Source organism: Eucyclogobius newberryi, unplaced genomic scaffold (genome assembly GCF_026437365.1).
Source record: "Eucyclogobius newberryi isolate DKJ021-1_F unplaced genomic scaffold, fEucNew1.0.hap1 SCAF_6, whole genome shotgun sequence".
NCBI classification, from domain to species: Eukaryota; Metazoa; Chordata; class Actinopteri; order Gobiiformes; family Gobiidae; genus Eucyclogobius; species Eucyclogobius newberryi.
The window spans coordinates 30,167,453-30,183,530 of NW_027316278.1; the positions used below are offsets into that span (position 1 = coordinate 30,167,453).

The 16,078-nt window shown below is 43.3% G+C and overlaps 2 protein-coding genes across 2 annotated transcripts in view; both read right to left on the reverse strand.

The window, feature by feature from the left end:
* pgm5 (phosphoglucomutase 5) overlaps positions 1 to 11,939 on the reverse strand; it is a 36,501-nt gene extending 24,562 nt beyond the window's left edge. The window contains exons 1-6 of the mRNA XM_072433446.1: positions 11,541 to 11,939; positions 7,499 to 7,661; positions 6,296 to 6,442; positions 6,034 to 6,159; positions 5,591 to 5,781; positions 5,076 to 5,230 (exon numbers count right to left, since the gene is read on the reverse strand). Coding sequence (XP_072289547.1) covers positions 5,076 to 5,230; positions 5,591 to 5,781; positions 6,034 to 6,159; positions 6,296 to 6,442; positions 7,499 to 7,661; positions 11,541 to 11,798 — 1,040 coding nt within the window. The 5' untranslated portion in view covers positions 11,799 to 11,939. The remainder of the gene's footprint in view (positions 1 to 5,075; positions 5,231 to 5,590; positions 5,782 to 6,033; positions 6,160 to 6,295; positions 6,443 to 7,498; positions 7,662 to 11,540) is intronic.
* Positions 11,940 to 14,816: 2,877 nt separating this feature from the next.
* On the reverse strand, positions 14,817 to 15,872 carry foxd5 (forkhead box D5). Its single transcript, XM_072433905.1, has one exon. It carries the CDS (start codon positions 15,840 to 15,842, stop codon positions 14,817 to 14,819), a length of 1,026 nt encoding a protein of 341 aa, XP_072290006.1. The 5' UTR covers positions 15,843 to 15,872.
* Positions 15,873 to 16,078: the final 206 nt, after the last annotated feature.

Here is a 16,078-nt window from a genome sequence, read left to right on the forward strand (position 1 = left end):
ATACTTTTCAAATCTAGATTGAATATTTAAAGACAAATTAAGGCATAATTACAGTGAAAAACCAGTGACCACAAACAACCTTTTCTCCACAGCACTGGAAACGCTGACTGCAGATGTTTCCCACTCCTTCCCCTGACCTTTGACCTCCAGTGCACATCCACAGCATGGTAACACCGTGACCTCTTCCAAACCAAGAAGGAGTCATTTAACATGAGCTGTGCCAAACTGCAGCAGAATAACAAGTTAGATTTCCCACTGATCGCTCAGAAAACAGTTATATACAAAATAGTAAAACTGTTCAGACTTTACTATTGTGTTAACGGTAATGTGGCAATGATTCAGTCTGTATAGTGTGTTTAAGAAGAGTAATAAAGGCTGAATTGAAAATCTAGCGTAAAAGAACTGCCCCGCCCTCATTTAAGTCATTTAAACGTGTTTGTGTACAGCAACTGAATAAACCTTGTCTTTTGTAAACGTTCCTTTTCCATATACTACATTCCTCTAAGGTCTTACACTGGTCAGATCTTCTATCCCGGTCCTCCTCCGTGTGAACAAACATAACGCCGCAGTCTAAACACCGCGACGTCCTAAAATGGCCTTTGTTTGGATCGACTCCAGGGCCGGGCGTGTTGCTCGGGGCTCTCACACCTCCCGCTCTGCGTCACGGACACACGGGCCAGATATGTGGACATGACACGGGCGCTACAGGCAGATTCTGCTGTAGGAGACGAGTAGAACAAAGTGACAGGCTAGTGTTACACGGGCCGGCCCATATCAGCTGTACGCACGGGCCGGCCCATATCAGCTGTACGCACGGGCCGGCCCATATCAGCTGTACGCACGGGACGGCCCATATCAGCTGTACGCACGGGCCGGCCCGCACGGGCCGGTCCATATCAGCTGTACGCACGGGCCGGCCCATATCTCACTCGCTGGTATAGACGCCAGGGAAGAGTCTGCAGATGATACATGACCAACTTAAAGTGCCCCCTGTAGGTCGGACCACTCGATGAACTAAAATGCTGTTTAGATAAATGTATTAAGAATTTAGCAAAAAATTATTAAAATGTTATGCCAGAAAAGCATATTTTTTAGGTTTATAATTTCACTTCCTGTTTGTAGTTGATGACATCACACTAGGAAACTACCCAGAAAACACTGGGCCAAAACTCATCTAATGTCACTTTTTTTGTTGATTTAATGTTTAGAGGGTGAAAAAAGTTGTTTCTTTGAGTAAATTCTGCATAAACTTTGACTGGAATGAAGTGTGAATCTAGTGTGATGTGAACGTTTTCTCCACAAATATCTACTCGATTGGTGTAAAACTATCATTTATATGTGCAATAGGTATAAATAAACCAAATAAAGTCAAAATTAGAACATCTTAAAAACTTGTCATAGGCTCTTTAACCAGGCTGCTCCATCACGATCCAAAGTTTAGATAAAGGAAAACAAAATATGCGCTTGGACAGTTGCAACTAAAATGAAGGCTGACAACTGAATGTAATCTTTCTTTGTCCATCTATTTTAGTGCAACAAAAAACAAAACAAAAACTATTATGTGTAAAAGATATGAAAAAGAAAGAAGAACAAAATTTTCAAAACAAAGATTTACATTTTTTTGCAAACTAACTCTTCACTTGCTCAGTTGAACGTGGCGCCTGCTCGTGAGGATTATAGTTTAATTCAACGATTAATGTGCAATAATATATTAAAAACACAGCTCAGAGTTGCATATTCACTCATTATCAGATTATGTCAATTCCCGTTTGATCTTTACATCACCAATAAAAGCTTAGAGTTCTATAAAGTCGTCATTTGCTCTCCCTTTGTAATGATAAACGCACATAAACCTACAGTAACCGGGTCAAACGCGGTGTTGTGAAGGGTTCATTACGTCAGCTCTTGGGCTCAGTGTCCTCAAACGCTCGGGCTGTAGTTTAGTGTTTGGATAAAGAAATGTAATATCCGGTGACGTGATGGTACACATCCCGCGCGTCTCGTTGTCGCCGTTATTCCCCCTCCTGGAAGCACCGACTGGCATGAGGTCACTGAGCCGAGCCGGTGACGTAACCGGGGGGAACGTAACCTGGGGGGAACGTAACCGGGGGGAACGTAAGCGGGAAGAGCAGGATTTGCCTCGACAGAGCGTTACTTGTTCGAGCAGTCGGCGTGAAAATGAGGAAAATCACATGTTTGAAAGAGAACGTTGAACATAGTTTGGTCTGACTGTGGAGAAAATCAAAAGGATGGATTTAAAAGTGAGATATTATACAAAGATTTACCAAATTGAAGCAAAAAAAAAGGTTGAAGTCAGTCATCTGGATAACAGTTTTAGAGTGAATATGTTTCCAAGAAGCTTCTCGCCACAAAACTCAAGAACGTTCACAAACTCTTCTTATTGCAATGACTGTTACTTTATGTGTTTTACTGTAAATACACATGTAGCTATAAATGTGAATAGATTAAAACTATACGGAGGCCATCACAAAGAAATAGAATAGAATAGAACCAACAAATTATAAGTGAAATTTACAAAATGAGAAAAATTATATTTATGATTCAATTGAACAGATTCTAATGTTGGCCAATCTGAGCTGTGAGTTTTTCTTTTCATTTATTTTTTTTTTTTTTTAGATTTGACATGTTTAGTTTCCCTCTCACGTTCTGTGTTTTATGTTTGACTTTAACATTTTAAAACGATACACCAACTTCTCAAAATCACACATCATTCGTTTAAACTTTAAAGTGTAGATGAAACACAAATATATTCTCCAAAATGGTGTTATGAAGTAGTAATAATAACAGTAGTAGTCGCACGCAGCAGTAGATACGATTAGAAAACAATACAAGAACAGCAACAGCAACAATAAATCAATTTAAACGACAAAAAGTAGTAAAACAGCAGCAAAAACAGCAGCGGTAGTACTAACAGTGTGTACATGGTAAACCTATTTATATTAGATTCTATAGAAGATTCAGATTGTTTTTCTTTTTGACTTTGTATAGGTTATTTTATATTTTTTCATTGTTTTATGTTGAACCGAATCACCAACGCAAGTTCCTAAGTTTGTAATTTTCTGATTCTGGAATTCAAATTTATCCAAGAACAGCAGGAGAATAAGAACATGCAATGAAATAAATCAAGTTAAACAACAAAAAGTAGTGAAATAGTAGTAAAAACAGCAGCAGTAGTAATAACAGTGTGTACATGGTAAACCTACTTTTTATTTGATCTAATAGCAGATTTAAATTGTTTTTCTTTCTGATTTTATATAGTTGTTTTATCATTGTTCATTGTTTTATGTCGCACTGAATCACCAAAGCAAGTTCCTCTGTTTGTGAATTCCGTTCTTCGACAACAGCAATAAACTTTTTCTGATTCTGAAATTCAAATTTTGCAACGCACAACACAAAAACAGCAGGAGAATAGGAACATGTAATGAAATAAATCAAGTTAAACAACAAAAAACAGTAGCAAAAACAGTGTGTACGTAGTAAACCTACTTTTTATTCTTATCCTATAACAGATTAAAATGGTCTTTCTTTTTGACTTTATACAGGTTGTTTTATCATTGTTCATTGTTTTATGTCGCACCGAATCACCAAAGCAAGTTCCTCTGTTTGTGAATTCCGTTCCTCGACAACGGCAATAAACCCTTTCTGATTCTGAGTGGTGGTGGCAGTAGTTCCATTCTAAACGTCCCGCTTTACATTGGAGATGGGCCCAATCCGCATCCCATGTCTGGCGTCCCGGCTCTTTCACACTCTGAAGAAAGCGGCTTAGGGCTCCATTGTTTCCTGCAGCTTTGACATGCGTTCTCTCCCTTTCGTGGCCCGACCCTCACTATCCCTGTCGCCTATTCTATTTTTAATGACTGATGATTCCGGTCCGGGCGTCCCTTAACAATGCTAATATAGCTCTAATCCCACGGTCTTATATAACGCCGTATTTTTAGCAGAGAGCGGGAGGGCGCCTGATGTCGATTCGTATTCATAGTGAGTGACTCTGGGTCCGGAACGGGGCAACGCTTCAGCGGCGCTCTCAACGGCGCTGAGCAGGAAATGAGCGCTTTTGCTGAACGATTGCTCTGTGTTTGTCTTAAAAGGAGCAAATATTTCCTAAACACGGCTGAGGCGATACGAGCGAAACGTGATGGCAACTTTTTCCTCATTTTGATTGATTGATTGGTCACGATTTTTGTAAATAATGTTGACTTTTAGTGCTAAGTTCCTGGATATAAGCGATGCAGATCTTTAGTCGCAGCTGATTAACACAAAACATAGTCAGATTCCTTTCTCCAAAGTCTAATCACGTGGCATTACTGACTGGCTGTAGATCTATAGATTAAAAAGACCCAAGAAGATCATCGAACAGCCCTGTACACATTACCCATCTGTACTTGAGTATTATGTTTTCAGCTGACTTTTTATTTCTACTCTTGCTGTTTAAGTATCTGTATTTTTCCCGCCTTAAGTGATCAAAACAAGTTCTTTGCTTTCGTTTCAATCTGCGCGTTTGATTTTCCTTTCACGGAGTTTCATCTGTACTTTCACTTTTACCAGAGTCGTTATACTTTTACTTGAGTTGTGAACTTTCAGTACTTTTGCCCCTTTTGCTCCTCAGACGTGTTGTAAACGTGTTTTAAATAGAAAAGTGTGATGTTTTTCATGTTACATTATGTGTTTTTCCAAGAAAGCAGAATCACTTTGTCAAACGAACGACTAGAACCGCTTTAACCACAACAAACCCAAAAGTACTCTCAGTATATGACAGCTAATGGTATCGCAGGATTAGTAACAGTCTGAGCACATGTCACAGCTGATACCTCTGAGTGTGCAGCATGCAGAGATCCATATAAATGAAACTTCCCTCGTAATAGACACTAATAATATGTAATCCCACAACATTTGACACGTTTTGAGGTGGCAGGACAAACTTAGCAACAGACCAGGGACTAAAAAGTGGAACAAATGTGAGAAAATCAGACAAATCAACTGTGTGTAGTGCCGGCTATAACACGACACGCAGAACAACACGCTGTATCTCATGTGCACGGTACGCGGGTGAATACCTGTCGATGGCGGCGCTGGTGGGCATGCTCCTGGCAAAGCCCCGCACGCCCGTCTGCTTGAAGTACGGGACGGTGGACAGGTTCGCCGCCATGATGGCCAGAGAGTCCGAGGGGTGGATGAAGAAGCCGTTCTCCCCCAGGATCATGTATCGGTCCTGGACAGTACAAGAGAACAAACCAATGATGTGTTTGTAGATGTGTAATACATGACACATACATATTCTTGATATGATAAAAAACATTAAAAATCCATTGAATTAATTGATCTCCTGGGGGAAGTCCTACTACTCCATTCCCGACTCTCTATTTGATTGATAACCATTTACAGTCATCTAATACTTTAGATTTTTTGTTGAAACCATTATTCTGCAAGTAATAATATTCTCATCATACGTTCTTAACTGCATTCATGTTTTTCCTGTGTATTTAGAGCTGAAAACCTCTTTTATTAGATTGTCTGAGTATCTTTTCTTATGTATTGTAGTCGTTTTTCTAAAAAGATATGACATTTTTACCCCGTCTGCATCAAACGCCGCTCCAAAGCCAAAGTCTCCTCCCTTCATGGCCTCCACCAGTGCCGTGGCGTAGGTCAGGTTGGGCTCCGGAGGCTGGCCCCCAAAGTCCTCCAGGGGGGCACAGTTCACCGCTGAGTTGGCCGGGGCCCCCAACTCGTCACACAAGATCCTGCGCACGTACGGCCCCATCACTGAAAGAAAAGATGAGTATTACCGGTAAGTAGGATGCACTGTGTAAATCATGAGATAATACTACACTGAGGTTGCCCATTTCACCATCTTTTTGATAAATCTTCTCCAATAAATTAGCTTTTTTTTTGGTGTAGTCTATTTATTTTCCCCTTATTTCAGCTTAAGAAGTGTGTTTCTAAAAAATAATAATATAATATACAGTACTTATACATGAAAGCAATGGCAGATGTGTGTGATTATGACGGTCTCACCTCCGTTCATGGCGTCTATGTGAATCTTGAGCTGGTCTGGGCCTGTGAGCAGACTCTTTATGGCGCCAAAGTCAAAAATGTTGCGAAGGAGTTGAAGGTAGACGTCGACAGAATCCACGATCTCAACTGGAAACAAATGAAAAAGTGATTTGCATTTAGAGCTGCAAAGTTTTAGCGCAAATGCTGAATAAAGGGACAGGCGCTGACTACTGCATGGTGGTTATTAGTTGGAATACTTGTAACTGACTGCAGCGTGAAGTACCTCTGAATGGCTTGAACTTGTTCTCCAGATCGAAGTCTTGGCGTCCCAGTCTGGAGAGGTCGATGCGGAGGTCGGGGCAGGTGGCAAACTCCTCCAGGGTGCGGCTCACCTGGGCGATTCTGTCCATCACCGTATCCGGAGAAGGTCCTGGAAGGAGAAAATACAATGTTTACCCTCAAACTCGGCCCTGTTTTCCTGTTGTTTCACCAAGACAAATGAAAACACAAATGACCTCTGGTTGAACATCAGGGTTTAGAACATTCAGGAGCAGTGAACAATTCATAAAACTGCTGTCTAATCCCCAAAAGGCGTCAATAAAAGGAAACATAAAGAATTTGGCTGAAACCCATAAGTCTTATACAAGGACAAGTCTGATTATGTACATAGCTGTCTCCATGACACTAAATATCACTGTTTTCATTCTATAGCATTGTTACACATGTGTATTACTATATTATTATTACTAATACAAAAACAGATTTACAAGCCCATTGTTGTGGGGTTTTCCAAACGTTTCAGGCCGGGACGCCCAAAATAATAGTGCAACCCCCACTATCAAATCAAATTGTCATCATTCCAATTTACAAAACGATTTAAATCAGATTTAGTTATGTTAATTTGAGTGGTATATTAAACTAATTTGACATAATTTCACAAAAAAATACATTAAATGAAATTACATAATTATAAAATCAACATCTTCCAAGTCATCTTGCAAATCTCACTTTGGGAATCACTGGATTTATCGACTAAAAGGGTCGAGCTGCTGGCAAAAGCTCTCAAAACTATTAAATTAAACCATGTATCTCCCCTCAACGTACACTGACAAGGACATGAGATTACAGGAGTTTACATTATTACAAATATTCAACCCGAAAACTAAACCTTGTATTCATTTATCTGTAAAAAACTCACAGTTCACACCCGAATCTCACGGTAACTCATGTTCTCCTGTCTGCTTTTGTAAACATAAATCCCTTCGAATCTCTCCCAAAATAATTAGTTGATGAATCACAATTTTCAACCGATAAATCGACCAAACAACCAAAAGTCTACACTACAGAAATGACCTAAATCGAACTGAAGAAGGCAGACAATGTTCCGGTAAAATGTCACAAACTTTCACACGTTACACTTCACTCTGTGGTGGTCGTTAGCGTCGCGACCCCTCTGAAAGGTCACGCCGGCTCCTCAGACGCTCACCTCCGTTGGCCACGTTGAACTTGACGCCAAAGTCCCCTCCGGGACCGCCGGGGTTGTGGCTGGCGGTGAGGATGATCCCACCGATGGCCTTGATCTTTCTGATGATGCAGGACACGGCGGGAGTGGACAGCAGGCCGTTGTGTCCGATCACCAGGCGACCAATCTGCACAGTCAGCACTTTAGTCAGGAACTGAAGGGCCTATGACGTGTTTTTACCATGTTCTAATTTTGACTTCATTTGGTGTAAATATACCTGTTGTACGTATACATTATAGTTTTATGCCAATCGAGCAGGTATTTGTGGAGAAAACTTTGAAAAATCTGTATAAAATGACAGGAAGTGACATCACACTAGGGACGCACACATTCCAGTCAAAGTTTATGCAGAATTTACACAAAAGAAACTGCTTTTTTTGACTCTCTAAACATTAATTCAACATAATAAAGTCGCTCTCATATATTTTCATCTGTCAAATTATTTTTTTAATATTGTGACATTAGATGAGTTTTGGCCCAGTGTTTGCTGGGTAAACCTGGCAGAGTGGATCCTGGACTACCTCACAGACCGACCCCAGTTTGTGAGAGCCCGGAACTGTGTGTCTGGACCTGCAGTGTGGGGGCGCCCCAGGGCACTGTCCTCGCGCCCTTTCTCTTCACCCTTTACACTGCAGACTTCAGACATGACACGGACAGCTGTGTCCTGCAGAAGTTCTCTGATGACTCTGCCATCATCGGACTCATCACGGACGACGATGACGCGGAGTACAGAGGACTGGCGCAGGACTTTGTGGACTGGTGTCAGCGGAACCACCTCCTCATCAACGCGGGGAAGACCAAGGAGATGGTGGTGGATTTCCGCAGACGCCACCCCACTGCCCCCTTACCAGTGAACATCCAGGGACGGGACATTGAGAGAGTGGACTCATACAAGTACCTGGGTGTTCATCTGAACCACAAACTGGACTGGACTCACAACACAGACGCACTGTACAGGAAGAGCCAGAGTCGGCTCTACCTCCTGAGGAGACTCAGGTCTTTTGGAGTGACAGGGCCACTCCTGAAGACCTTCTATGACTCTGTGGTGGCATCAGCTCCTGTAGGTGTGGCCTGCTGGAGCAGCAGCATCACAGAGAGGGAGAGGAAGAGGCTGGACAGAGTCATCAAGAAGTCCAGCTCTGTCCTGGGCTGTGTTCTGGACTCGGTGCAGGAGGTGGGGGACAGGAGGGTCCTGGCTAGATTCACATCTATGCTGGACCATGAGTCTCACCCCCTGCAGGACACTCTGTCCGCTCTGGAGAGCAGCTTCAGTGAGAGACTGATCCACCCTCGCTGTGTGAAGGAAAGGTTCCGTAGGTCTTTCCTTCCTGCTGCTGTCAGACTTTATAACAAACACTGTTAGTCCTGAACACTCGCAATACTGACCTAACCTAATACTGATGTGCAATTCCGTCATATGTGCAATTACTGTTGTGATTCATGTGCAATTACTGTGCAATTACTGTGAAATTCATGTGCAATCTATGTGCTGTCGTGACACATATTCATGTGTAATTACTGTCGTGATCACATGCAATGGTATTTATGTATTTATTTATTTGTCTATGGGAGTTTTTATTTATAGGAGATCTTCTACTGAAAGTGTTTTTCAGACTTCCTATAAGTGATCTGTTCTTCTGTATCTACCTCTGGATCTACCTGCGTTGCACCAATGAAATTTCCCCATGTGGGACAATAAAGGAATATCTTATCTTATCTTATCTTAATTTCCTCGTGTGATGTCATCAATTACAAACAGGAAGTGAAATTACAAACCTGTAAAATGCAATATATGGTAAATGTGTATAAGTTATTTTTGTAAAATTCTAAATATATTTATCTTAACTACATTTTAGTTCGATGAGTGGTCCGACCTGTCAGAGGCACTTTAAATCACTCCAAACTGCATTCGGGGTTATTTTAAAGAGCCCTAATGCCCTCCGGGCGCTGACCCTAGAGACAGGGCAGCGAGGGCAGAGGATGTTCGTAAGCAGCAGCTCCGGTGGATGGAAGTGCTGATAAGGACACACACATTCAGCTCGGCCAGCACTAAAGCAACCCACACAACAAGCTCCAAAACAAACACTTTTCCCCTCAGGTTTTCTTCTGGAGCCGGTCCAAACTCAACGCCTGCGCACACAATCTCAGCTCTGTCTCCTCGTAAGTCACATCCCGGTCATCGGAGGAAATAGCAGTCATTTCAGAGTAGAAAAAATACACAGAAACAAACTAATGCACTCAAATTCAGGTTATCAGTCGCAGAATAGTATAATAAATGTACTTTTTTTTTAATATATTGTTGATCTGAGTGGAGCTGTTGAAATACTTGGTTTTCAGTACCAGTATTTCTTCCTGTATTAATTAATTATTCTAGAAAAACAAATAAGAATTTTAATGTTCAAATACATTATAAATTGTAATTTTCGTAATTTATTGTGGTCACACTGCCTTGTAACGTTATGCCAGTAACTTAAAAAAAAAAAAAATAATTACTTAAAATATGACTAGAATTGTCAGCTAAGACAAAATGTAGGAGATATATTTTGGTTGAATATTAAATGACTACAGATTAATGAAAGAAACAAGTGACGAGATTCAAGTTCCACCACATATTTAGGATTTCACTTGACAAATACTCAACTCAATACTCAACAATGGACTATTTAAATGTGAACTTGATGCCAGAGCAGAGGTGGGTTGCCAAGTAACGAGCACAGCTACTCACAACGTGTATATTAAGCCACAATCAGGTCTAATCCCACTTTTCCCTCAACCACAAAGAGTCTCATTCAATAATCATCTTCATGGTTTGGGGTAAACGAATAATATGCAAATTATTCCAACTCCGAACTCTAATTTTCTTTAACTTTATTTTAACTACACATATTGTGTCCTGTAAAATAATACAAGAAAGGGAATAAAACAGTAAGCCTTTCACTATTCACTATTTTATTTAGTCTTAATTCTTTAATTTATTTAACCTTAGTAGACCTTTTATTATATTATTTTTTGCTGGTAACTTCAGTTATTTGGCTCGTCCACATTGCTTTTGCTTGTCCTGCACAGCCATGTAGACATTTTCACACGCAAAAGTGACAATTAATAGAAAAATCTACTTTTAAGATGCACTGGCAAAGAAAGAGGTGCACGGTGGCAAAGGCGGATAGCGCTCTTGCCTCCCAAGAAGGAGATCATGTGTTCGATTCCCGGACCAGACCAACATCACATGATCTCTCTGGGTGGAGTTTGCATGTTCTCCTCGTGTTACCGTGGGTTCTCTCCGGGTTCTCCGGCTCCTCCCACCGTCCAAAGACATGCATGTGTTAGGTAAAATTGGTGACTCTAAATTGGCCCTAGTGAATGAATGTGAGCGTGAACTGTCTGTAATGTCTGTGTCTCTGTGTTGGCCCTGTGACAAGTTGGCCACTGTCCAGGGTGTACCCCGCCTAAGGCCCGAAGTCACTGGGATAGGCTCCAGTCACCTGCGACCCCGAAAGGGAACAAGCGGTAGAAAATGGATGGATGGATGGCAAAGAAAGAGGGTTGTGTCTTATAATCATTTAAAAAAAACATGTTATTGCAGTGATCTTAAATTCCTTCCACCTTCCATCCAACACGTCGCCCCTCTTTCCCCCCTGCCATTACAGGCACTGCCCCCTGTCCGGCCGCGGGACCCCCTGAGCCCCGTCCCGGCCCACACTACCCCCCTGTCCGCCCGCGGGACCCCCTGAGCCCCGTCCCGGCCCACACTCCCCCCCTGTCCGCCCGCGGGACCCCCTGAGCCCCGTCCCGGCCCACGCTCACCCTCCTGTCCGGCCGCGGGACCCCCTGAGCCCCGTCCCGGCCCACACTCCCCCCCTGTCCGGCCGCGGGACCCCCTGAGCCCCGTCCCGGCCCACGCTCACCCCCCTGTCCGGCCGCGGGACCCCCTGAGCCCCGTCCCGGCCCACACTCCCCCCCTGTCCGGCCGCGGGACCCCCTGAGCCCCGTCCCGGCCCACGCTCACCCCGTTGGCCGCCGCCATCTGCACTATAACCTCGATGGCCGCTCGGCTGAAGTATCTGCCGTCGCTGCCCACCACCATGGTGCAGCCCTGGCGGTCCCGCAGGTCAATGGACGACAGCAGGCTCTGGACGTAGTTCTGCAGGTAGTTCCTCTTCCCCTCGAACACCGCCGTTTTCCTGCGTAATCCGTTGGTCCCGGGCCGCTGGTCCTCGAAGGGCGAGGTCTGGACCGTCACCACCGGGATGGGACTCGTCTCCATCCTTCCCCTGCCTCCTGCGGCGGTGAAAAGAGCGGTGAAAAGTTACAAAAAAGTGCAAAAGTCAATGTCACTACAAAGCAACGGGCCGCATTGCTTGTCCGCAGCTCGGAGACAACTCCCTCTTTTGCGTGGAAAGAGCAGACAACTGACTATAAGCAAAAGAAAAAATCAGGGAGGGCCACTATCAGCTGAGAGTGTAAAAATAGCTGGATGACTGCGCAGGGATTGTGCCGCGCAACCAGACACTGCACCGCGGAGCAACACTGCTATGAATAGCATTGTGTTTCATGTTTCGTCTTAATTCGATCATTCAAATTGTATTATGAACCTAAAATGTATGTTCACTCACCAGTTTTTATTTTATTTTATCTTTTTTTATTGTTTCAGCTTGAACTTGGACCCAGCTGTAACTCAGGTGAAATACTGACATTTGGAGGTGAAAACTGTGAACTGCAGACACGACTAGACTAAAGTAAAACCACAATGAGAAGCTCTGTTTACATCCACTGCAAACATGTGATGATTGTGATGTTGTTCCATCTGGCTTCTGTCTGATTGTTCACACTGCTGCAGGTTTTGACAAGGAACACTAAGTAAACAAATGTGCCAAAGACAGAAATGTACAAGAGACAGTTTTAAAGATTGAAAGAGCTCATTTAAAATTGATCTCACTCTTTTTCCCGGAATACAACAATCACTCTAAAATGTTGATTAACTGGGCATTTCTATGCATCTAACACCAAAACTCTGATCTATTTATTGGGTCTGATTAATCCCTGATATTTAAAAGTTTTACGCACACTTTCACTTTGATTTGAGCTTGTTTTCAGATTTATTGAACAGGAGGAAAACATATTATTATGATAAATAAGTCAATGTTTCCCGCAGAATTCTAACATTAACCCCAATTAACACAGTTCTGCTTCACATAGGCTTGAATGAACTCAGACTTCAGATAACTTCAATTTGAATATACTGTATTTGACATGTGTTTTTATTTCTTTATTTTCTACATGAGTTTCCATACTATAGATAAGAGTGTAAACAAATAAAACACACAGCAGGAAGATTTAAAAATGGCTTATTATCCCTCACAAAATTGCAGTGTGGGACCTGGTACATCATAAGAATTATATTACACACTGTATTCGAATGTATCATGTCTTATAATACAATAAAAAGAACAAATGTACCTTTCCTGAAGCTAGAAAAAACAAAACATGTGCAATCTAGAAACCTAGGAGAAGGAAAGGAGAAAAATATTACAATTCACAATCAGTCACTGTTTAAAAGGTAAGTGGAGATGTTTCTTAAATGCTTTTTAAACATTAACCATGCATCCTCAGGTAGAAATAATCCAAATGTTCAAATCCTATTGAGGTTTAGTCTTTTTTATGTTGATTAATTCACAAAAACGCTATTTATGATTGTCAACAGTAGTATATCATCGCAAGGCAGTTATTATTACATCCCCATTGTACTTTATACTGCAGAAATGTTGTAAAATATGTGTAATATACTCAAGGCCTCAAAAAAAGCCACTGATTTCACATGCCGGCACGTTATCCATTTTTAGATTATGAATAACGTATTAAAATTAACTATATTGTGCCTGCAAATGTCTTGGTTGAGGTTCAAAATGAAATGAACCACAAAAGGGCAGTAATAAGACATTGTTTTGGAGATTACACTAAACATTTCTCTCTCTTTTTGAGGTGGTTTTTAGCAGTTTAAATGACAGACAAGTCTCAATATTCTAATTTTGCATATCTAAAAAACAATAATTATGATATTATCCATTACACTCAACAACAAAAAAGGTCTATGTTTGTTTAAATGAGAGTTGAACTTAAGACGTTGAACTTTGAGCCAGTTTTTGTTTCAATTAATGGATTGTTCCAATAATTACAGAGATATGAACCGTAATAAAATAATATATGTTCAATGTGACAGTTAAACTCCAGCTCAGTTTTAAAGGCACTAGAATGTTGTGATGTCTCGTGAACACAATCTTTGAATGTGGAAAACAAATGTACTTAGCATTACATTATCAAGATTATAATACAAACATAATACAACATTATGAACATGCATGATTAGATTGTGATTTTAAGGTGAAAACTAAGGATGCTACTGCTCTGACGTGGGATGATTGATTTTGTTTTTACATGTCTTTAACTGTCTAAATGTTTAAATGTCCTCTCTCAGAAAGAGATAAACATATGAGTGATATAATGAGTGCGTATGTACTAGTAGTAACTCTTTCTGTTACTTCAGCCCCTGAGGCTGTATTACACATGCAATTATTGGGGTGATAAAGGACTGAGTATATTCTGCATAAAAGAAGATGAGGAATATGTGGGATCCTGGGACTTTAATTATCCAGTGTTTGTCCCACACAAACACAACATATTATTTGCTCCTGACATGTGCAGGACGCTTTACACCTTTATTATTAAGACCGGAGGCTCTGGTGCACTCTTCTCATTTATGGCTTTATCCATTTGTGATTTTAATGCATTTATTCTTGTTGTGTATGAATTATGCTCTACAAATGCACTTGCCTTGGTCTGTTGGAGTGAGCGACTGCACTGGAAGATAACCTCAAATATATTTGAAACAATTGTTGAAAGTGAGCAGCAAACATTTGGCAAATTTAGAGTGGCCCTTTTCTGATAAATCATGCATAAAGTGGCACCTGGACCCCTCACTTATGTTGTCCAAACAGTCAAATGAAAAGCATGAGGTTTTATGTTAAACATATTTATTACAAGAAAACATCAATATTCTGTTTGCCACATGGACGACACAATTACATAATATATTACCGCGGCTCTTATTTACACTTGTTTTAAAATCACAGTTCAGATGGCAGTTACATAAATATCATGCAATAAGAGATTTCTTTAAGAAACGATCATGACGCACGTGCGCGCAGGACGCACGTGCTCAGCAGCGGGGGTACCCCATCCTCAGCAGCGGGGGTACCCCATCCTCAGCAGCGGGGGTACCCCATCCTCAGCAGCGGGGGTACCCCATCCTCAGGTGGTCCGCCATCACGGGGGTCGTTGCCAGTATCGGTGCCGGACAGAACTGGGTCCTGGGCACGAGCGCGGGCACCATGTACGGCGCGGCCCCGGGCAAGAGCTGTGCGTACCCGTGTGCGCCCTGCAGCGGGGTCTGGCCCGGTGTCCGGCCCGGGGTCGGGGGGGTGCTGCTGGTGGGTCTGCTCATGATGCTGTCGATGCTGAACGAGCACTTGGGACGCGGCGCGGAAAAGAGCGGCTCCAGAAGCGCGCGCTTAAAGTCCGGCCTGAAGTCCGTGTGCGCGGCGCTGCTTTTCCCCTGAGACTGAGGCAGGAGCTGGTAAGACGCGGGCATTAGGGGCCCCTCCGGGACACTCAGGTAGGGGAAAGGCACTGCGGGCGGGCTCTGGCGCTGCACGCAGTACTGCGGGTACGGCCGGTATCCCGGGAAGTACATGAGTCCGTCTTTGGGCTGGTGCCGCTTGAAGCGCTTCCTGCGCCGGAGGAAACTGCCGTTGTCGAACATGTCCTCGGACGCGGGATCCAAGGACCAGTAATTGCCTTTGCCGGGGTTACCGGGCTCTCGGGGGATCTTGATGAAACAGTCGTTGAGGGAAAGGTTGTGTCGGATGGAATTCTGCCAGGCCGGGAACTTCTCACGATAATATGGAAACTTGTTGCTGATGAAGTCGCAGATGCCGCTGAGCGTGAGCTTCTTGTGCGGGCTCTGGAGGATGGACATGGTGATGAGCGCGATGTAAGAGTACGGGGGCTTCACCGCGCTGCCCGGGCCCTTCCTATTGGGGCCCGCGTCTGCGCAGAAGCTGCCCTCACTCTCCCCTGAGGACTCGGGCTCCGAGGAGTCAAACTCAGGTCCGGACTCCGCGGAGGAGCACGGGTCACGGGGATAGAAGTGTCCGGTGCTGGGCTCGTCCTCGCCCACAATGTCAATCTCATCCTCCTCCGGAGCCAGCGCGGCGCGTCTCTGGGACAGCTCCAGGTTCCTGGACAGAGTCATGCTGAAGACTCTGAGGACACTAAAGGTCACTGTGCCACAGCGGCACCAAAGCTCTGTCGTAAAAACAACACGCAGTAGAATAGTTCTCCTTAAGTCGTGCCGGTCACTGCTGTCCTGTCCTGGAGCACGGCCTTTATACCACGCGCTGTCCGGACAGTCCCAATAACCCTCTGCGCCTATCAGAGCCCCTCTGCCCCGCGGGGGGCCGCGCACAGGGGAGGGGGCCGCGAGGACCT

Coding starts and splice junctions, on each gene's coding strand:
- foxd5 (XM_072433905.1), bottom strand. CDS start 15,842: ATGACTCTGTCCAGGAACCTGGAGCTGTCCCAGAGACGCGCCGCGCTG.